This window comes from Electrophorus electricus, chromosome 22 (assembly GCF_041902795.1).
Source record: "Electrophorus electricus isolate QZ-2024a chromosome 22, ASM4190279v1, whole genome shotgun sequence".
In the NCBI taxonomy this organism is placed as follows: domain Eukaryota; kingdom Metazoa; phylum Chordata; class Actinopteri; order Gymnotiformes; family Gymnotidae; genus Electrophorus; species Electrophorus electricus.
This window is the reverse complement of record NC_137518.1, coordinates 1379772-1404000: the sequence shown is the minus strand read 5'-3', so window position 1 is coordinate 1404000 and position 24229 is coordinate 1379772. Positions and strand designations below refer to the sequence as shown.

At 44.6% G+C, this 24229-nt stretch overlaps 1 protein-coding gene across 1 annotated transcript in view; it reads left to right on the top strand.

The window, feature by feature from the left end:
- The first annotated feature begins 4617 nt into the window (after window positions 1–4617).
- Window positions 4618–24229, top strand: part of cdk18 (cyclin dependent kinase 18) — a 39963-nt gene continuing 20351 nt past the window's right edge. Inside the window, exons 1-2 of the mRNA XM_027024860.3 lie at window positions 4618–4917; window positions 19028–19164. Coding sequence (XP_026880661.1) covers window positions 19047–19164 — 118 coding nt within the window. The 5' untranslated portion in view covers window positions 4618–4917; window positions 19028–19046. The remainder of the gene's footprint in view (window positions 4918–19027; window positions 19165–24229) is intronic.

Sequence of the window (24229 nt, the reverse complement as noted above, 5' to 3'; positions counted from 1 at the left end):
ACGCAGTTTCTTGCTTTTGATCTCTCTCTCTCTCTCTCTCTCATTCTCTCTCTCTCATTCTCTCTCTCTCATTCTCTCTCTCTCATTCTCTCTCGCTTTCTCTCTCTCATTCTCTCTCTCTCTCTCATTCTCTCTCTCTCGCTTTCTCTCTCTCTCTCTCTCTCTCTCTCTCTCTCTCTCTCTCTCTCTCTCTCTCATTCTCTCAGTCGTGTGATCTCTGAGGCCACTGCTTGTCAAGGTCCCAGCTGACAGAATCCTTTCTTAGCACTCTTCATGTGCTTATCTTATATTTATGGCATTTTGAGGCTCTGCTAATTGCTACTGATAAAACGCAGTTCTGAATTCTAATCTGCAGGCACTTCTGAACTTTTTTAGCTCCAGATTAAGATGGGTTTGTCGATAATTCACCTAAGCCACTGTGCAAAAGTGCAGTGATGCAGAGACTTAATGCAAATTTGCTGTCATAGGAAAAGACATCCCTGTGTTTACTGTTTCGCAGATAAAAAAAGATTCCATCTGGGGGTCCCAGATAACTTCCAGCAAACAGCTGAAGAGGTACAAAGGCTGACCGCTTTTTTAAACATCACCACACTGACTAAATAAAACTACAGTTTTGCTACTATATTTATCTTGTTTTCCCTTGTTGGTAAAGCAATGCAGCTGTTCATCACAATATTATATATATAATAATAGACACAGTGTGATACATTTGGGCCAGATTCTCCAGGCATGGCATTATCACCACACATATTAGGCTTTTGCTAAATTTAGTCATATATAGCTGTCAGTGTAGAGGGTCTCTCCCTCTGTGATCCCCTGAGCTCACACTGAAAGTGGAACTGGTGGGGGAAACCTACTACACTTAGCCTTCATAGTAACCGTCGCTGAAGGCATTAGCCCACTAGCCTGCTACAGCTGATGAGCGCACAGCCAGTAACTTTGCTGTAGAGGACAGTGGAGATGTGTGTGCTTTCTTCTCCATTAACATGCGGCCGTTGGCTTTTCTGGGGCATCTCTGCGTCTCCACGTTGGTCTGCAGTTCTTCTGCTGTGTGCGTCCTCAGAAACTTGCCTTTCATGTTTCATTTCCTCTGTGGTGGTCCAGATCTCAGTGAACAGCAAAAGCCCCGAGAGAGAGAGAGAGAGAGAGAGAGAGAGAGAGAGAGAGAGAGAGAGAGAGAGAGAGAGAGAGAGTGGTTTAGAGATGATCAGATATTTCATCCTGGCTGGATTGTGGGTCACTTGTGCTTTTATGAGTCCTGATTGGCCATAGACTTACACAGACTTCCAACACCTGCCACAAAGGAAAGCTGCACAAATATGAGCGTTGGGTATTTATCTTGTTGGGTAAATATCTTTATATTTATCAAGCTCATCACAACCCCCCCCCCCCCCACACACACACACACACACCTGCCCTGGAGCTGGAGGATGAATGTAAGGATGGTGGCAGGTCAGCTGACGTGAAGGCAAACATTGCAAGGGTGATACCCACTTTTACTGCCCACCAGTACTGGTCAGTTACAGGAATTTGCTTTGGTAAAATGGAAACTGTTCTACAGAGTATAACGCTGTCAGGACCTGACAACTGACATCACTGACATCACTGACAACTACAGAACAAATACATAAAGCTCAACATGAGCTACAGTATGACCATAATAACATTAGAGATACATATACAAGGGGAGGTACATAAGACACAATTTACAGTGTATAGATTTACACTATAGAGATTTACAGTATAGACATATAGAATTAAACGTGATATGTAAGGTGTGGTTGTGTAAACTAGTTCACTAGTGCAGACTGTGTGACGTGTTTCAGTAGTGATAACAGTTCAGAGTTTTAGTTGGACTGTAGTTTTTTAGAGGAAGGCGGTGGTTCATATTGGATGTTGGGTAAGAAGCTGTTCTGCTGCCTGTTGGTTTTAGTTTTGGGTGCTTTTAAAGTGTTGTTGTTTTTTTTATAGGGGAACTTCTGAAATCAAAGATGCCAAGGGTGAAAGGGACCTGTGGACCACCAGAGTTAGTGGCTCGATTCCTTGGCTAAGGTTGGGGAAGCTCAGGACTGAGGACGATAAGCTTCTCACTTGATAATCCACTGGCTGGTTCCTGGACTCTGCATCAGCAGAGCCAAACCAAACAGCATTATGCTAACAGCGGCTAATTACCCCACAGGTTCAAATCCAGTGGCTGAGGGTACAGCTTGTTAGGTATATCATTTTTAACGCTGTTTCCCGATCTCCAGCTAGTCGGTCTATTATGCTACACTGCTACCATGCCCTGTGTCAGTAAATTGCCAACATGCCACCCAGCTGCCTTTATGAATTTCCAGCACCTAAGGTCGTAACACAACAATGCCATAGCTTGTTAGGACAACATGCTCAGTCATCTTTTGTAGACAGATCCTACACGTAACCTTACAAACAGGCATGCCCATGCTTTGTCTGAACCTTCAGAGAATTGCAGCTCGGTAGACTTGTTACCGTGCTTTAATGGCTAGCCTCACGGCACCAAAGCTATTCATCACCCTTCCTCTCCTCCCTCAGTGCAGCGGGACTTCCAGCCTCAATTAGGCGCCCTGTGCTGTCCGTAGGGTGAAAGAGGCCATGCAATTCTCTCTTGCCTGCCTGTAAGGCATGCTTGGCTGCCTTGGGGCCTTATTAGAGTGCTCGCTTGGCACCTCCGCCCCACCCTGACATGCCACCGGACCCTGTTGGTTTGCCATACATTTAACGCTTTGAAGAGCAGAGACAAGGAACACTGCTGAAGCACCTATTAAGGTGACAGCCACAATCACACACACACACACACACACACACACACACACACACACACACACACACTTCCAAAAATATACACAGCCACAATCACACACACACACACTTGTACAAATATAAATAGCCACAATCACACACACACATACTTGTACAAACATAAATAGCCACAATCACACACACACTTCCAAAAATATACACAGCCACATTCACACACACACTTCCAAAAATATACAGCCACAATCACACTTGTACAAATATAAATAGCCACAATCACACATACACTTCCACAGATATACACAGCCCGAATCACACACACACACATTTCTACCAATATACACAGCCACAATCACACACACACTTCCACAAATATACACAGCCACAATCACACACACACACTTCCGCATATATACACAGCCACAATTACACACACACGTCCGCATATATGCACAGCCACAATCACACATACATTTCCATAAATATACCCAACCACAATCACACACACATTTCCACCAATATACACAGCCACAATCACAAAAATATCCCACAAATATACACAGCCACAATCACACACACACTTCCAAAAATCTCACTGCTGGCGAAAGGCAAGTCTTTCTTTTCTGAAACGTGGGAGAACTTCCATTATACTACCTTAGTATCAGATTACTACCTTATGCACCATTTTTGTACTGGTAAAATAAACAGGATGTAAGGAAAAGGGTTAGATATCAATCAATGAATCAACAAATCAATCAGACAATCAATGTTTCAATTTCCATATTAATATATGAGTTATACGATTTTGTTAAAGCAACAGTTGCATCTGCAGTAAAGCAGTGAACACTTGATTAAAAGAATTAGCTTATTTTAATGATCATAACACTACTTCTACAGTTATTGATTTTAATAATTGCTATAATATTTTATTCATACTAAATTCATTCAGTAGTTATGTAAGGGCTCCTATTTTGTCTCTTAGTGTGTCATGCTTGTGTCTGTAGCGCTGTAGTTTCTGGATGAGAAGTTTTATTGTCTAATGTAAAGTGATGTCAAGAAAGGTCATCTGCCACAACTCTTTCTTGTTACGCTTCACAGTAGCTGAGAGGAAATATAATTATCTGTTATAATAAGACATTCATTTTCCTTCTTACAACTAATAGGCTATAAAATGTTTTGCCTAATTATCAGTGATAATCTCTGAATATTTTTGCTCTTATTCTTTCCATAATTCCTAAGGCAATAACCTTTGTTAGTAAACATTAATTTACCATCTTTCATTTTCTATTGTGCCTTCATGTATTATGAACCTTATTTCACTGTCTAGAACAGTGATTACATGATTACAATACAAACAGACGTCTGATAACTCTTAGAACTCCCTGGGTGAGGTTGTAATGTGTGTGTGTGTGTGTGTGTGTGTGTGTGTGTGTGTGTGTGTGTGTGTGTGTGTGTGTGTGTGTGTGTGAGAGAGAGGGAGAGAGTGGAGAGTGCATTCACAGCTTAGAGTATTAATCAGTTTAGTCTCAAATGATCAAATTTGCTATTTAGAGAAGCACGGCAATCACACACACACACACACACACACGCGCACGCACACACACACACACACACACACACACACACCCTTCGCATATACATATCTATGTAGCTATATTGCCTTAGCTGGTGTGAGAGAATCACAGACTCACTGCAGGCAGAGAAGGCTTGTGCGATGAGGCGCCGTGATTGGCCGTTGCTATAACAATAGGGGCGGGGAGACAACCAAGTGGAGGTGGAGACTGAGCCTGATTATAAAATCCTTCTGAGAGACACATTTGCTTCCTGTATTTTTTTCTTTTATATTTTCAGTTGTTTCTCTCTTTCTCTCCTCCTGACGGGGAAGAGAGGGGTGGGGGGGGGGCTTGTCTTGCATGACAAGCAGGAGAAAGGAAAGGAGACCAGGAAAAGCCTGTGGAACCAGGGAGCAGTGAGCGTGAGCCTGGCTCTACCGCATGCCACCTAAATAACACACCTCGGGTCGTGGATTGTTCTGCCTGCCCAGCACTGAGCTGGAGGGCCACCCCCAATCTCCTCTCCGTCTCCCCCAGGCAGTGCAGGGGCAGACAGGCTGCCTCCCACTCCTCAGTCCTCGTCGCTCCTGTGAGTATGAACTTCTACTGGAGCTGCAGTGTCACCCCACATTATCCGCTCTGCTATTTATAACAGGAACTTGTTGCTTTCATCCGAGGGGTACTCGTGCTTTCCAGTGTGCGCAGGAGGTGCAGGAGGTCATGGGGCGTCGTGCCGGTCTGCTGATTGTTGACTAATTCTTTGAGCTGTCTGTGGAGGCGCAGAAATAGCCATTATCGTTTGTGTGGCAGTATGACTGCATCTGCTGTTTCAGATGCCTCAATATAGTAAGGAGTTTGTTTTCAGGAAGTTTGATACTTTGTGTGTGTTTGTGTGTGTGTGTATGTGTAGCCTTATACATATGAATGTGACATGTAATGTCACATGTGCAGCACTGGGATCATATATGTTAAGCATCTTGTTTTTGGATAAACAGTGTGTTGCTTGGCAACACATTGTACTGCCATTTCATACATGTGCTCAGGGTTGTGTACTGCCTGGGCAGTGCCTCTGCTGTTAATATGAGACAAATTATAGTGTTTACTTAACTTACCAGATTATTGCAATGTATCTATTATATTACTGTATCTACTATATTATATATTACTATTGCAATATATCTGTCCTCCTTTCTAAAGGCAAATGTTCACACACACACACACACACACTCACACGCACGCACGCACACACACACACACACACACACACACGCACACACACACACACACACACACACACGCACGCACGCACGCACGCACAGCCCAACTTAAAAGGAGAAGCACAAGTCCTCTGTCAAACTTCACACACATTTCTCACAGCAAGGACACTTAGCAGCAGAAGTATTGCTGAAAAAGAGGATGGGAGGAATTCTAATCGCAGAAGCACCTAAAGTGACGCTACGGGAGAGGCACTGTGCTGGGTGAAGGTCAACCCCAGAGACCCCGAGGCTTGAGTTTGAGGACACAGACTCACTCATTATCTCCCTGCTAGTGTTTGTGCGCTCACATTCAGCTGGCTTGTTTCATCTGGAAAAACTGAGTCAGTTGCCCTCAGGTGAACTTTCTAAACTCAAGATTGGAGTTGCTAATCAAGCAAGATGAAAACTGGGAAGGCAACCTTATGAAAATGAACAGATTATACTGTATTCTAAACATTTAGATGGGGAGTAGATCTCCAGTCCACCATCTACGAGCCATCAGTGCCCTGGTCTAGACAACTCTCTGCTAAATATTGCATGAGAAAGGGGATCGAAATGGCTTTAAAATGGCATTTGATTTTACTTCTGGAACCCCTAATTCTCCTCCATGGTTGTATGGCAGTTCCTCAAGAAGGTGATTGCAGATAATTGCACAGTTGAGTTGCGGCAAACAGACAGAGAGAAGACATTATTGCTTATTGGAGACAAATTGCACCCCACACTGAGCCAGCTGAAGAGTGTGGGAAAAATAACCTGAAAGGAATGAAATGAGAACTTCATAAATGAAAAAGCTGTTTAAAAGAGCATGGCTTCTGCTGTGATAGTGGCCAACAAATTTTACTGCTAGATCATACATACATATACATATGAATATGCATATACACACATACACATACATACACATATGCATATACATATACACACATACATATATACATATTCATATACACACATACATATACATATACATGTACACACATACATATATACATATACACATACACATACACGTAAACACATACTTGCATATATATATATATATATATATATATATATATATATATATATACACACACACACATACATATACATATACACACATACATATACATACACATATGCATATACATATACACACATACATATATACATATTCATATACAAACATACATATACATATACATGTACACACATACATATACATATACATGTACACACATACATATATACATATACACATACACATACACGTAAACACATACTTACATATATATATATATATATATATATACACACACATACATATACATATACACACATACATATATACATACATAAACACATACACACACACACACACACACATATATATATATATATATATATATATATATATATATATATACACACACATACATATATACAGATACATAAACACATACACACACACATATATATATATATATATATATATATATACACACACATACATATACATATGCACATACATATAAACACATACATACACATACACACATACATATAAACGCATATACATATACATATGCACATACATATAAACACATACATATATACATATACATACACACATGTACACACATACGTATACATATGCATACACACATGTACATAAATATATACACATACATATACATATACACACGTACATGCACATATACATACACACTTACATATACGGATACATACATATACATACACACGTACATATACAGTGGTAGCTCAGTGGCTAAGGTAGCTGGTTCAAGCCCTGCCAAGCCCCTGAGCAAGACCCGTAACCCTCAATTGTTCAAGTTGTACTCAGTCATAATAGTAAGTTTTTTAGGATAAAAGTGTCAGCTAAATGCCGTAGATGTGACAAGTGTCGGTCTCTCACTATCCCAGTAGGGAAAGTGGAAGTGAGTGATGAGTAAGAGCTGAGGTAAGTATTACCAGGGACATTATTCCCCTTCTGGAGTTAATCAGTTGGAAAACAATATCAGATGCTCCAAGGTTTGAGAGGAAATGCCAGGAGAATGAATAATGTCTCACTATAAGGTGCTGCTGTGTTGTTTTCAAGAAGCTACTTGGTTCAATTTGGAAAGAACTATTTAGAGATTTGGATGATTCCCTCATAAGTTTAGCTCGTTGCTTTATTAGGTCCGAGCCTGTGATGTGTTGAGTAAGGTCAGACACACCACGTGACCTCATGCTTTGCTGACGTCAGCAAATCCCATCCACCCTCTGCACTCTTTCCACACACTTGCCACCACTGTGCAAAGCTAACATTCCTCACCGGCGCGCTAATGATTCATACGCTGTGCTACAAGTTGCAGCGCCGTTCAGCTTTCATAACCTACACTGTTAGGATCCTGGACAATGAGTGACGTGTGCAAACACTGACTGCTTTAGCTGTACACCTCCACCAAAACGCCATCCGAAACATGCTCAGGACGCGAGGCTAGCTTGTTGTCGCTAGCAAGGCTAATCCAGCAAATGAACGGACAGTTAATATCAAAACAGGGAAAGGTCACTGTTGATCTGTTGTTGCATATTAGACTAGGCAGTTTCAGAAGATTGTTCACCGTTTCAGATGCAGTAACACACATCTGCAGTGGTCACACATTGATCATGAAGACTGTCATTATGACATTTCAGGTCTCCAGACAGGATCTATAAGACACCCTTGAAGTAATTAGAAAATTCAGCCCATATCGAACAATCTTTGCTTCTGCACGATATGGATCTCAGTGCTGACCTCTGACACCCATCATCATAAATCTATGAGAGATGAAAGCTATAGAAGCACGACCAGGTGGATAATTAGCTCTCGAAATTCAGCCCCAAATACACATCATATGACTCAAGGGTGTCTGTTTGGTATGGCTTAAGAGCTGAAAATGTATATGTGACCAGTGACCCATAATGGCAATCTAATCAGAGCACTTTCTATGACACTGACCAGACCTTGTTCATCTTGAACCTGGGTCTAGCCTACAGCAGCACAACATTGCCCTGTGTCTGATGTTTGTCATATGTGTCTGGTCACCAGGGCCATGCTACTCAGCACATACAGCAGTTCACAGCCTGCTGATCTAATAAACATGGACCTTTTAGGAGAAACAATAAATGTTTGCTCAGCTAGCATGGCCCCCAGTTTCACTGTGTGTTTTACATACTGATAAAAGCAAGATTTCATATTTTATTTTCATTTTGTTGTTCCTTGAGTTGTTTTGTTTAGTTTTGTTTTTCTGGTGTGTGTCCAAATGAGAAACAAAAGTTGAATTGTTGATTTTGGCTGTCCTCTCAAAGGCCTCTCCCTGTAATACTGCCTACCAGGATATCAGTTCAGAAACAGGGTATGATGCTTTTCATTTTTGTGAGTTTAGTGCAAATTCTATGTTGTATAATATATTATAAATATTACATATATTATAACCAGGTCAGCTAAACACCAAACTGCCTGTTGTTGAATTATCACCTACAATGCTTATTTAAGTCCAGTTAGAACCAAACGAACATCATGAGGGTTAAGTCAACACGGAGCATTTTTGTTGTGTGAATTGATCTTGACTATGGCAACTCTAAATGTTACACAAAAATATGTATTAGTTTAGTGTCCCTGGAAAGTTGTCTGAATTCGTGAAAAAACTGTGTAGCTGTTTCCTTTACGGTGTCTTCAAGACCTCTGCTTAAGAAAATGAATCAAAAGACAACAAACGTTCTTTTTCTTCATAATACACTGCACACCTCTCGAGAGGGGAAAGGCTAATCTCCAAGATTTATCAAAGAAACAAAGAGACGGATTTCTGTTCTTTTCCTTTTTATCCACTTTCAGTTCATTAATCACCTAGATAAAAAGAATGAAATGGGAACGGTCTTGTATATAAGTTTAATCAACTGATCCCAGCTAAATCCTTCTGTTTTTGTATCACTGTTCACATCTCATCTTAGAATTTTGACTTTGAAATAATTAGCTTTGACACCATCCAAAGGAGAGGAACGCTATTAACAAAAGGCTTCAGGAAATAACTAGAATTAGTTGCTAAAAGTCTGAGTCATAAGTGTTCACAGTGACTCATTATAATGCATATTCTTCTTAATGTAGTACCCTTGACACGGGCTACACCTTGCACGTTTTATCTCAACTCTACACCGTGGAACGCCATGATCGGCTAATACGCAGCTGTTCCTGGATCAGCTGTAAAAGAAGAAAAAAAGAGGCTCTGCCGTGGGTGCAAGGCCGTGCGAGGACGTCTGAGTCCACGCCCCAGCGCAAACAGAGCTGCGAAGCAATGCCAAGCCTTAACCTGTCAGCTCAATTGTGTCTCACTAAATCAAAACTTGTTGGAACGTTTATAGGTCATAAAATTTGTACAGCCTCTAGCCTGTCAGCCAGGGAGCTGGACTTATAGCAGGGAACATACTGCATCTGCGCTGTCTAGACAATATACTGTACATGTGCGGATATTTGGTGACTTTATGGCATAGCTGGGCTTGCTTCAAACTTTAAATATGATTGACTCACTGGAAATAGACTATAATGTTTAAAGACTCAATCAAATGCTTGCTGTAATAAGAGTGGATGGACCATGATCAATGAAAACCCCTCTACTACACTGGATAAACATTTTATTAACGGGCGTTTCTAATGGAGAGTGAGCAAGCACACTGATTGCTGAGAAACAAAAGGATTAAACGAATACATTAATAGTTATTTAGAAGCACATTATCTCCGATCTGTGACTCCCTGAAAGTAAGAATCAACAAAAAACATTTGTTTTGAGTATCCGGAACAGTAACACCCAACAGCAGCGATTCCTGCACAAACATTGATCATGAAAACAAGAAAAGTCAACTAGAAGAGTCACAGTGAAAAGCGTGCGTTTGTATCAAGATCCCGAGCTGTAACCTTTCCCAGGAATATTGTCTGCAACTGTTAGGACATGGTGTTTACCATCATCGCAGTGCTCTGTTTTCAGTCAATAAAGCTCACGGCACCCTCAACCGCTTCTCAACAATTCTTGCGAATCAGGTTTGGAAGTCAAACTGTTGCTTAGTAATAATTAGCTACTATTAAAGTTTTGCACTAACAAATGTTCAGTGCTTTATTCCTTGCATGCAAACCTATACCAATTCTAGCAGTCTAGAGGGTAAGAAAAGATCAGTGTGACCTAAGTGTCTTGTGCTTGTGTGCCTGGCCTTTACTGTGCACATATATGCCCCCTGAGGTTTGATGCGAACACTGGAGTTGTTGTAGGGATGTGACGAACACAAGACAATGTTTTCAACATTTTCTCAACTGAAGAAAGAGCTTGTTGTTGTGGTGTGTGACATCTCTGCCACAGGCCATAAGAGAGGAGCCGAGTCTAAATGGGAAGGTCATGTTATTGCCTCATGCTAAGGAGGAAGGATGCGGACTCAACCCTAGACAGTGCGCTAATAACGCACGCTTCCCCCGCAATCCTTGCTACGTGCATGTCCCGGTGTTGGACACATGACAAGCTCTGGCAGAAATCTCCAAACGAACGGCACTGAAAACGAGCGGGGAAATTACATAACGCAAGCTCCCGACACACAAAACAACATCGACAGTCACATCTCCCTAAAAAGACAGGCTAATATTTCAGTACAGGCAATGTGCATGTTCAACAGACGCAGCGAGGTGACAGTGATGACAAATCGCCTTCTCGCGCTGTCATTCGTAGCTCGGGCCCCGGTATTAAGTTGTTCTCATGTCCGTGACGCTCGTTCGTCTTGGTTTAGCTGCTCAAATCACAATCCGACAGGCCGGAATATTGCATCGCGGGAACATTCAAGTGAGAATGACCATTTATCTTGTGGAGACATCTCAATTTTCCAGCTATTGGACTTTTATGGAATACAGCGCAAGGTCAGTTATACTGCGCCATGCCAAATGAAGACGCCACCTGAGGCTCTTCTAATGTGCCATAAAGGCGCCATTAACCGTGCATGCGCACGCGCGCGCACACACACACTGTATAATTCACACTTAATCAAACACATGCAGCTGGGAAGGGCGACAGAGGACAGACGACTTAGCTTTACTGTGGGAAGCGTAGTGGTGCTGGTTGCTGCGTGGTGAGTGGAAGCGACGGGGTCGTCTCTGTCTCACCCAGCCACAGCGGGCGCGAGCGGGGAGCATCGCTCGTGCCTGGCACGCGAACCAGCCAGGCGGAAACCCAGCAGACCACAAGCTCGTGCCTCGGCAGCGAGGGCCCGCATCTTTTGCTCGTAATTCATAATTCGCAAATACGATGCAGGGTGGGAGGCGGCAGGTCGCGCGGTTGGTGTCATAAGCAGCCGTCGTATTGTGCAATAGACGTGTTCGCTGCATGCGCTGTATGCTACGACCGGGCCGGAACGTAAAATATATTTCAAATCACAGCACAGAGCCGGTCCGGACACAAATCGTGAGTCATCCAGTCTGCGAGAGAATATCCAGACCCGGGGCCGCAGCTGTCTTTCTGATATTTTAATGCCGAGTAAATAAGCGCGAGCCGGGTCTGGGCGCGCTCCGTTAGCTGGTATGCGGCCAGAGAGGAACCTAGCCCCTTAATCTTCCTATCGCAGATCAGACGAGGCAGGGGGGCAAGAGAAGGTGACTCGTGCTCATTAATCTGTCTACATCCCTGACTGCTGCTCTTTATCCCAGTCTCTCTACGGCGTCTCCACATCCCCACGCACGGGAGACCCGCTTTCCCATTAAACATGTCTGAATCCAACCTATGACCGTCCCCAGAGCTGTATTAGTCTACTTCAAACTTATAATAACTAAAGCAGCATATAGCATGTATAAGTGCGGTAATGTACTTATCCCAACTACTTTGTCTTTGTCTCTGTCTATTTTTTGCAGTATTTTATTTATTTCTTTATTTTTTGTTTGCAGTAACATCTGTGTTATTTATTACCAGAGCACTGAAAAAGCCTCTTAATACACAGCCTTTTCATATTTGGCCATTTTTCCAGTTTTGTCTGGAGAGCCCACAATAGCCTTTGAGACTCATTCAAGTGTGAAACAATATCTTCAAGGCCACGCCTGCGTCCCCGTCCCCTGAAAATTCACACACCTCATTTTCTCTAACCACCGCTGTGCTTTTGGACACGGTTGAGTTCTCCCATCACTCCTTGGCGAATGTCTAAGGAGCTCCGTGTTAGTTCCATGTGCACTGCACCATGCAAACGCTGCTCATTGGTTAGCTTCAGGGTAACAAGCTCCGTCGCCCAGCTCTGCTGTGACTGGCCTGAGGCGAAGGCTTTGGATAGAGAGAATGGACGTTGCACGCGCCAAACCCACAGCTTCTTACACAGCAGAAGAAAAGGCTTGCATAATTGCCCACTAGATGTTTTTTTCCTCTCTACATATTCCATGCTTTTGGCATTTTTTCATAGCTACCCTCATATACACTTCTAGGCACAGACAACGATTAGGCTCCCATGGAGAAACATGGCAGGAAACTTTCGACCATATGGTTATTAGTTTTTCTGACATTTAAGCCTGAGTGTATTTGTGATGACTGCCAGAGATTCAGTGGAAGAAACCGTCTTACACTGCAATGTTCTCTGTTCACTCTGTTCTGTGTTCAGAGCTTTCACACTAGAACCTGGTCAGGGCCGTGGGCCCTAGGCACTTGGATCTAGGGTACTTCTTTACATTTTGGGACCAAATCATGGTGACTTGCTTTTGGATGTCTTTTTTTCACTCAGATTGACACAGGAACTGCACCTCATCTTGGCAGAAATGTGCTAGACATTTTAACCAGGACGAAAGTGTGAAATGTTGTTGTAATGGCCAATGTTCTGTGTAGCCAGCTCATAATGTTCCCTCTATGATGGCCCTAAGGCTATGTGGAATAGTTTCTTTAAAGAGGTAATTACTGAGGTGATTTCATTAAGTAATTAACTAGACAGGATCATCAGCTATCTTGATTCATAATCTAACCTTAGCGATCATTACGGCTCCGGGCTGTGCAAAGGGTTTTTGGTGCCTTTTTTTTTTTTTGCAGGGAAAGAACAGCTGCAAACAAACTGCACATCACCCGGTTCTCCTCAGGGCTCTCCCTGCTGTGGTCCCAGCCTGGCGACACCTCCACAAAAGCCACCCCTCGAGCAGCCGCTGGGCTGAGTTACAGGACTGCCCGGGATCCCGACCGTCAATGGGACTGAATGTGGAATGAAGCCTCGGGTATTCCTGCATACACACTCCCCGCAGGACACCAGCGCCGCCCCGCTGGAGGGCCCAGCAGCATGCGGCAGAGGCAAATGTCATGACCGTGTCCCGTTGCCGGCGAGACAGAGCAGCGGCCGCAGGCTTCAGGGGACGTCGGTCCATAAAACGCTTCCGAAGGCAGCTGAAAAGCCTCCAGCGGTGGCTCCGGCCGGGCTGAAAGGAACCGTTCGAAAGAAAAGTAAAAGTTTCTGAATCGGTCATGTCTGATATAATGAAACATCTTAAAGAGCGTTCAGGCAACCTGCAGTCACGCGCGGACTGTGTTGGTATGTCGGCCTGGACGAGGGCCGCCTATATTTCATATTCCAACTGCGGTCTCGAAACAATGGCCGCTTTGTTCCAGCATTCCTGTGACCGCTCTTCACCAGTCTGCACAAGGCCCATTCAGAGAGGTGGCTGCGTTGTTTATCGACCATCCAGGGCTGAGGGGGGATGGGGTCAGGGGGTGTCAAACAGACATCAGATGCAGTCTGGCAACCTGTGCACCCCTGAGACAAAGATTTTAATGAGCAGAGGCATCCAGAAGTCCCGGTTCTGCTTTTGCTTGCAGCTTTGATAGAGTGCAAGAGGGAGAGGGAGGGATAAAAGAAAAGACAACAGAAATGACTCTGAGATGTAAGTGTGGTGGAGCAGCGTGAAACATCACTGTTGCACCATCAAGAGCTTCCCAGCGTCAAACTGCGGGCTTTCCCTGCAGCGGCCCAGGGCCAGGCTGTGCTGGCACCAGAAGGGGAGCAGATGCCATCTGACGATGGCGAGCCAGAGATGGGGGGGGGGTGGGGGTGGCCTGGCGCTGTCAGAGATCAGAATCATCTCGTTATTTCCCAACCGCCCCACTCCCTTTTCACGCCGAGCCGCGTTTCTAATCGCGCACGGCCGCTTCCAGCAGCCAGCAGGGCTTGGGGCTCACAAAGTAAACAGCATTAGCGTGACTTTTGTTTTAGTGATGGGGTTGTGTGTGTGTGTGTGTGAAGCATGGGGCTAATGGCAGAGGGGTGGGGCTAGATAGTCTCGTTCCCCCGCAGTAGCCGCTCCTGAAACAGGCCCTGCACGGATGCCGGCCCTATGGACAGCCGAATGGTGCCCCAGGTGTCCTCTCTGCTCTGTGCTGAACTCTATCTGTAGTCAGTAAACAAGACAAATGGAGCGTGTCCTGATTTGGATTGAATTTCTGGCAATAAGTTGCTCCGCTGCTTCCAACAGACAGGTAGCGAGAGAAGGATGAAATCAGAAATCAGAAATGACCAAACACGAGCTCTTTTCTCCTCTCGCCTTGGACATCAAAAACAAGGACTATTTCAGAGGAACGTTTCGAGAAAAAAAGAAGAAGAAGGAAACGACTTCCTCTTTGAAGTGCTCGTTAAACCCATATGCAAACCTAGAGATTAAACGCTCCTGTGAAAACATTAATGTGGTCTTTGATATGAGCAGCTAGACAGAGCAGCTAGGGTTGGGCAGGCAGTGAACTGGGCCCGTCAGTGCAGGGGAGGAACACAACTGGGTTTGCACCCAGAGGATTTCCTCGGTTTCAACCTTCTCCCCCATCACATCGGTTATAGGTCAGTAATTTGTCATTGCGGTCCAGTGTCTGTGCCATGCCAACACCTGAAACCCAAATTTAGCTTTTCACTACTCGTTACAACCCAAAAGCGTTCGGAGCACGTAAGCGCACTGTGTTTGATAACATTAGCTAATTTACATGTAGTTAACCCCCCGCCCCCCGGACAAAACTGTGTTTGAGGAAATACGAGTATAAAAAACTGGGATGTCAGCGAGCACGAAGCCGCGATTGAATGTGTCGTTTATTTGTTCTGCAGTGCTCATAAACATTCACCCCGGGAAAGCGAACGCAGCCGCGCGGTGCATATAAACGGGGTATTCCGGTGCGCTCAGCAACTCTCGCTCTCATCTACTCGTGCTTTTTGTCCACGAGGCTCGAGCACATGCTCGCCGAACGCTTGGATGCGGCTTTGCGCCATCGATTCGCTTTCACTGGCGGCTAGCGGGTTTTACAGAGGCACTTGGTGAAAGTCGCGTATGTTAATGCTGATAATGGCACTGGGCTTAATACCCCTGTAATACTCCAGGGGCCACATCGCCCTGATACGTGCGGAATCACAGAGCAGTCCATAGATCTCTTAACTACATCAGAAGAGGACAGACTCGCATGTCCTTCAGGGATTATAAGCAGTAAGCACAAAGTAGTCAGAGTTTGTGTGATCTCACAGGGCCCAGATTTAATCACCGCGCCGAAACACGTGCCGTTTTGCTTCGTGCTGTGCAAAGCCGCTAATTGTATCGCAGAACGGGGCGTGCGCTCTTTCCGCGCGCCTTACAAAGCCACCCCCGAAAGGACGTGTCATACGGCGCAAACGGAGGGAGTAAAACTCGGCGGTTTACGTAAGAGTTATTCCCGGACCACTTTTCTGCGGAAGCGCACCCAGCCTCCCTCCATATGCCGCCAGTCTGCTGTGTGCACAAACAAGCCTTATTAACGGATCCCCTGTCACGGAGGAGTCGTCTCCCTCGCCGACGCTCGGAAGCGTCTGGAGGCGCTCCTCGCTTCTATTTCCAGCCCGCTATGATCCTGCCATAATTGAGTTTTTTTTTCTCCTTATGCCAGGAGAAGGAGGACGCTCGCGGCCGAACGGTAGTACCCCAGGCTCCGAAACGCGTGCAGCACCGCCGAAGTCTGAGTGCTAATTAATAATAAGGCGTCGGGTGTGGGAAATGTATATGAAGGTTGCAGTGTGGTCATGCAATTGGCCTTTTTTTCACTGTCAGTATCAGTATAAAAATGTGTAATTTCTTTCACTATCAGTATCAGGCCATTTTTATCACGCTGTGTAGTGTAAAAGGCTGAAGGCTACTCTCAGAGAGAAAGCACTGTGTATTGTTTAAGTAGAGATAACCATGAATGTGATCAAGTATGCTGAACGGGCCACGTTCAAGATACTGTGTATAAAGTCGGCATGCATTGTTAATACAAAATCTGAGGAAAGCTTATTCTATTTGCAATTTACTATTTTGTAAAACTATTTGGCCCTAATGCTATTTACACACACACACAAAAAAAACAAACAAACTTTGAGAGCTTTATAATAAAATGCGCGATAAATTACGTTTGAAGACTTTGAAGCAGAGGCAGGTCGTTCAGTTAGAGAAGAAATCATTGGGAGAAGAAAAAAACATCCTACACACACACACACACACACACACACACACACACACACACACACACAGAGTGTGCAGTGAATAAGATATACTTTATGTCATGTTGGTTTCTGACGTATCTAAAATACGAATAATTTTTTTTTATAGTTACTATCATCCAATAATATTATCCCATCATGTATATAATCTAGAAATACTTGTACACTCATTAGGTGCTATCTTATGAAACTAGTTCCCTAGCTAACCATCGTGGGGCTGCCCAGTTTCTCTGTTTCAGAGAAGTCCATTATATTAGCCTATACTCTGATAACACATTTGTGATGTTGAATTATATATGTTTTTCGGATCTAGTTTAAATTTCAGTGATGTTGAGTCACAGATGCTTTTCATAATCCTTCTTACATCTCGCAGGTTTGTCAGACATGTCTAGCTGTAACACTGGATGGCAAAATCAGCTACATCGGCTTATCAGAACACATAGATGTGAGCAAAAGTGCAGTTCTTTGCCCAGCTGGGTCCAGAATAGGTACTTAAGACAAACAGAACCTAAAGCTCCATTCTTACCCTGATTGTGCGTTCATTATAAGTATCAGTTTCCTCCAGCTTCAATCATCATCTTGAAAGTTTTTCCGTTCATCTGGGTTGGAGAGTTTTCCAATTTCATTTGCATAAAGAAAATAGCTACTGCATTGCGTGTGGGCTATTTTAGGGAGTGTCGGAGAACTACTGAAATAAGGAGCATTAAAAAAGTGCCTAACCTATATGAGTCTACTAATCTGGGCTACAACAGCATTACACTTGGTGTTGGAGGGTTGGGTGGGAAAGAGATGAGTTCTGTGATTCAAACCACGTGCTTTCAGCTCCCTGGATAGTTTTAGTTCGTCTCAGGTGAGTACCACACATATCAGGTACTGGCAGGACTGGAGAGACGTGTCTGTGCATGGATGGGAGGTTTATTGGAGGATCAGAGCTAACTCTCAGGCAATCACCCTAACAGGGAGAAGGAACATCTGTTGAAGGTATTCAAATAAGATAAACAATCTTTGAGAAATACAAGGCCAGTCCATCTTACTTGTTCCGTCCCATAAAATGTCCTTTTTGTTCACAGAGTCAACATGTTCACATCGCTGCGTTATTAAGTGGAAACTCCAAGGCCAGTATACTTCTTCACGAGGTCATAGTGTACAGCATACAGACACATAGTGGTAGTTCCTTCAGCCCGATGATGAGGTTCTTGCCTCCTGAGAGAGGCGGAGTATTCTGTAGACTTGCAGAAAAAACATGAGCTATGACAGAGAGAAAGGGAATGAGGGAGAGAGATCAAAGCAGAGAATGGTAGAGGGGGAGGACGATAGGTGAGAGAGATGCAAATCACATCGCATTGTTGTGTTTTATGTGTTTCAGGGAGTAATTGGGGAACAGAAGTAATTTGAAGCAAGAGTTATGCTACATACTTTACTGCAGTTACGTGACACTAATTGGCAATAAAGGGCATTACCTCCACTTCCTGGTTTGATTTCGGAATAATTGCTTACGCAGATGGCATGGCTCACGCTCAGAATTAAGCAGACAGAGTAGAGAACCATGGCAACGGGCAGCTCGGTCTTCACTGCCATGCAACATGTCACCGAGGGGTGAAAACAAGAAAGAACAAGAAAGAAACTCGGAAGGAGGAGAAATGTTTCCTAAGTCCTTTCACGACTAAGACTCAGATCTTAACCAAAGGCGAGGTTTGACCTCTGCTGTGAACCCAAACCCCACTAATGAAAGTGTCAAAATCCAACTTCCTAACCGGGAAAGCATCTCCGTGTTACCGGAATATTTGCTAAAAAGAGCGCGAGTCAAAGGCGAGCGGGAAACAGGAGCGGTGTTTATAATAAGCGTTCTTTGATGGTGCAAACGCAGGCAGAGAGCCGCGTGAGACGTGTCACTGCGCTGTCCCTCAAGAACAGACAACACGTGGCAGCCAAAGCAAAATATTTTGTCTCTCTTGTTCTCAGGAGCTGGAGCTTCAGTGGAATGAACAAAATGAAGAACTTCAAGCGCCGATTCTCACTTTCTGTGCCAAGGACGGAGACAATAGAGGAGAACGAGTTCACCGAGCAGATAAACCAGCTTAACCTTCGTCGGAATGAGGGTAAGGGCACTTTGAACCAAACTAGCTTAATCTCCCTTTCACAGCCAATCTCTCCCAGCCAAGTCTGGAATTAAATGCCAGAAAACATTCTGTCTGGCCATCCTAATCCCACAGTGTCAAAACTGCTTGTGTTTTCTGCATGCAAGGGTGGATTGTTTTTCCACCACGTGAGATCAAAGTTTACGCATTTGCCCTACGTACAGAACACAGAAAATCCCATCCTAAAATTAGATCCTACTAATGCTTTATAGAATTACACACTAGACTCTACAGTTTGCAGCCACCATTCTGATCTGTTCCAGGTGAATCCATTTCCAGATTTAATATGTAATAATCTGTCTAGTCCAGCGGCTTATGCTGTCAGGCATTTGGGCTTACACCTGCTGTTCCTGCCCCGTTTGTAATGGAGATGGGAGAAAGTGGACTCGTGCCAGGCTGGTAATCTTTTACAGAGATGGAAAAGTGCAACGGTGGAGCAAATGGTGCTGACCTGGTACTGGGTGCGGCACGGACAGCCCCAGGGGTCAGAGGCGGTCTGGAGAAAACGAGGACGGAACAAACGCCTGCCCTGGCTCCCCTCGGCACATCCTCCCTCCGTCAGCTCAGAGGCGAGGGCTGGAGACGAGGGCTCTGGATTATTAATGCAGAGATAACAGGGATGCCTCGCTGCTACCTTCTGCCTCTGCTCACCACCTTCATCCAGTCCGCCAACACTAAATCAAATTATTTTAGGGGGGAGACGGGACCCGGTGTAAGAACAGGATTACAGAACCACAGGGGTCGTGTTCACGCCTGTAATCTTGAGTGATAAAAAGCCAACTTGAATTCAAATCAATTGGCTGGTCCACAATGTCATGGGGTATTGATTGGGATAAATGTTCCCGGTCCAACACATAATTTGTGTAACATCCTGAAACACAAAATGATTTAGAGACTTTAAAAAAAATAAATAAAAAATCAGCCTTTTTCAAGACTGGTTTGATCCAAAACGACCCCAATCGCAAGAAAAAACACAGCAAAACAGCAAAACTACAAAGTACATTACAGAGCTAATATGAAACCAGTCATTCTATCTAGATTATGTTGAGGAGTGGCACCAGGCAATGCGTCTCTCTGAGCCACAGTTTAGAATTGCAGTGGGATTTGGGTCAGGCAGACATTCTGAATGGAACATTTGTTCGGGGAGCGTTCAGGTTCCTCTGCTGTCAGCCCATGGCCCGAGAGTCCCCCCCCCCAGTGACAAAGCACTGCTCTGATTGGCTGCTGGAGATGGCCAGCTCCTGTCTCCGTTCCATGCCCCTGGAGAGGCAGCGCTGACAGAGACAGCTGGAGGAGGATGGGGTCTGGGTGGGAGACGCGGGGAGGGCGGGGCCCGGCTGTTGCGCCGGTGCCTTCTCTGTGTTGTGATTCTCTCCCACCTCCGAGCTGTAAATGAGACCCCACGCCCGGCACGGAGGAGGAAAAGACCATGTTGACTGCGTCAGAGGGAAAGAAGGGAAATGGAGCGGGAGAGTGACCTGGGATACGAGATACGTCAGTCCAATTTGTTCCCCGTCGATGGTTTGGCTATCAGAACTCAATTACAGGGAGGTTTATGTTGCTTTTGGATCAGGTAGCACCGAGATCTGCTTTAGGGACCGCCGGTCCGTATGTCTACTTTAATTCTCATTATTTTTGTGATGCGTTGCCAATTTGTGGTGCAAGACAGCAAATCTCCATAGAGCAAAACTCATGACTGAGCAATTATGCAAATGTTGTAGCCCATTACTTTAACAAGTGTTTTTCTGTCCCCAGTAAGATGTAAGACACTTAAAGGTAATGCCTTCGAAATAACTCTTGTTGAGAGAGAGTGGGAGATTTTATTAAGAAATAACTTAATTTGCCTGCTCATGTGTGGACAAACAGACAACGTTATGAGTTCTTTATAAGATCTCAGGGCCTAACTGACCAGCCCCCATTGCTGGAGCATTAATGTGTGTTCTAGAGAAAAAAAAACACCAGTGCATCTCATTCTGTGTGTCTCTGGCGCATATTGCGGTAATTACCAGCTGCTGTTAAGCCCTTTGGCCAGATGTGAATGAAACGTGTCCATATAAAACAGTGGAGGAGGCACAACTCTCCCAAACTACAGCAGGAAGAGACTCTTGTAACCACTAAATACACTGAACCCAGATTAAGCAAATTCATGCTAAAGAAAAAAGGCGAGATATTCATCTGCATCTCAAGACAAAGTGTTTAATCTTCTGCGTAGCAACGCTAAGAGAATCTTTAAACAACACAGGAAGAGTAGCTACGTAAATAATCATGTATGTCACAGACAGCTGATGGACTGAGCCCTGTGTGTGACTGGGCTGTTCCCTGCAAGATGGCCCAAGTCAATGTGGGATTAGTCCACAGAGGCCACAGAGGTCACCTGCAGCAGCAGCGAAGCTCTAATTCTCACTTTACTCTCTGCCAGAGGGATTTGCTCATTTCAGTACCTAAATCCCACAGGGAGACGCTGGGCACATAAACTCAGGCTGATTGGAGCAGGGCACACAGGAAGCTGCAGTTTGCCTCTCCAGGGATTAGTGCCTTTACCTCCTTTCCTCTTCAGCGTCAAAGTCGTTTAGCGGCCACTCAGCTAGGTCTCCAGTGGAGGACTTTCCTCCATGATGTGACTCCAGTGACTCCATACGTGTATACGTGTACTACGCACATGGACTGAGGTTAGCTCAGCTATCACAGGGCTCAGACTGCACGGCCTAAGATAGCGAAAGTGGACTGAGGTCTGGAGTAAATTTACTTTAGTATTATATAGAGAATTTCACTGTTGCTTCACGTTGGGGCAGAAAAATGAGTGCAAGAGACCCAAGCAGAGAACAGGTCCAGGTCCCATGACAACCTAGAAATAGGGCAAACACACACACACACACACACACACACACACACACACACACACACACACATCTATTTCCTTTTTGATTTTGTGTTACAGTAACTATAATGCTATGTGTATCTAAATGTAAGTCAAATTTAAGTAACCACAACACAGTCTGCAAAGACAACTGAATGTCCCCACAAGTCCCTGCATTCATGGGGTCATTCAGTCCCCACAAACAGCTAAATAGTTCAGCACACTCACAAGCTCAGCGATGGTGAGGAACTGACGACAGTCTTCCCTTCCTAGTGGCACTGTCTCTCATCTCTTTCTATCCCCACACCAGTCCACCAGTTCCACGGACCCAGAGGACGCCGTACTACCTCTTCTCTGCTCTGTCTCTTTATTCCAGAGGATCTCCTACACCCCTCTCCTTCTGTTTGCGTAACCATGCTAGCAGGGCTGCTGCCTTCAGAAGCCCTGATCATAAACCAAATCCATTCTCGTACTACAGAACCCTTTTCTGGGGAGAACAAGGACCATCCCTGCGGTTGCTACTGTTGAGACTGGAGTTCTTAAAATCGCAAATATTAGCTTCACATTTCTAACTCGTAACAGCGGTGGTAGCTCTCCTCAGCACCGCTCTGTTTCTCCCCTGTTCCATTGCTTACCCCAGGGCTGAGACAGATATAAAAAAAAATTGCCTTTCACTGTGGCCCAGATATTGGATTGTCCTTTTCTGAGTAGACCATCTGCTCTCTCCACCAAGCTGTTCTCACAGCAAGAAACACATTCTGTAGTCTGCTGATCTGGGATCCGTTTCTGGCCTTCCAGACTATTAATGAACTATTAAGTAGTAAGGGGTTGCTGGTCCCAGATCTTTACTTCCACCATTAGCTTGGTGAATAAGTGCCATGGATGGCTGTCGAGGCGTGTGGCACTGCTGTCTACGACCGTGGTTGTGTGACTGTGTGTTTGCATCTACGACTAAGTCTGGGGAATCAGCCGGGGAACGAGGGAGTGTCAGCGTGAAGATAAGGGAGCTGTGACAGTCTGCAGCTCGTAGAAAGAGAGAGTAGGAGAAAGAGTGAAGGAGAAAGAGAGAGAGAGAGAGAGAGAGAGAGAGAGAAATGGCTCGCCTGTGATGACCCCAATTACCGCCATGGAGATCAAAGTGTACGCTATTGCTGTGATATTTAAATGATGAGCCTGCACAGGGACTCTGCTTTTCATATCGGCAAATGAAGACACTGTTGCCCACCCTCTTCACTCTGCCTGCCTCCATCTCTCTCTCTCTCTCTCTCTCTCTCTCTCTCTCTCTCTCCTTCCCTCCCTCCCTCTCTCCCTCTCTCCCTCTCTCCTTACCATGCCTTTGTGTCATGCATGAAAAAAGAGCCAGTCTACAGTTCTCTCCAAGCTACATCTGAATATCAACAAGACAGAACACTGTGCGGCAATCTACAGTTTCTCTCTCTCTCGTTCTCTTTCCACCATTAAGATGTTTAGGAACAAGCAGTAGGTCCTTGACTCGGTGTGGATTGTCTAAGACATTAGAACAGCATTCTGCTTGCTTAAGAGAAGCTGTCTCTGCAGCCATAAGGTCAGGCCTATGTGTTCACAACCGATTAGATAGACAGATCGTTCACAGGAGAGAGACAGCACAGATAGCTAGAATGAAGTAACAGACCTGAGCTGTGTGGATGGTATCGAATTACAGCCTGAATGACAGAGGAGGAGACATAAATATTGATGATTCGGATGGCTACCTGAGAGACTGAACAACTCTGTTGTTATCCAGATCCCACTGTTGCCTTTGTTAACAGTCCCCGTTGCCATGGCAACTAGCAATTAAATGGCAGAATGCATTTTAACATCAAAGACACGCTGGGATCTGTGAAGGCTGACAATGAAAGGGAACTCCATTGTCACTGATCAGAGAGAGAAAGCAAAAACAGGTAAAAATAAAACCTGCACTGCGATCATTACCATCCAGAATGTTCTGGGAGAAGAGACAGACACGAGGTAGTTCACCAGATAATATGATTTGCATGGCGAAATGCAGCCAGGACTCATGAATCGGTCTATTCCGCAGCTTAGCACACAGCAATACGTCCTGTTCTAGCAATCCATGAATGTACGCCAGGCCTGCTTCTCTGTTTGGAGGACTAAATACGCATTATAGTAATAATGCCATTACTAATAAAT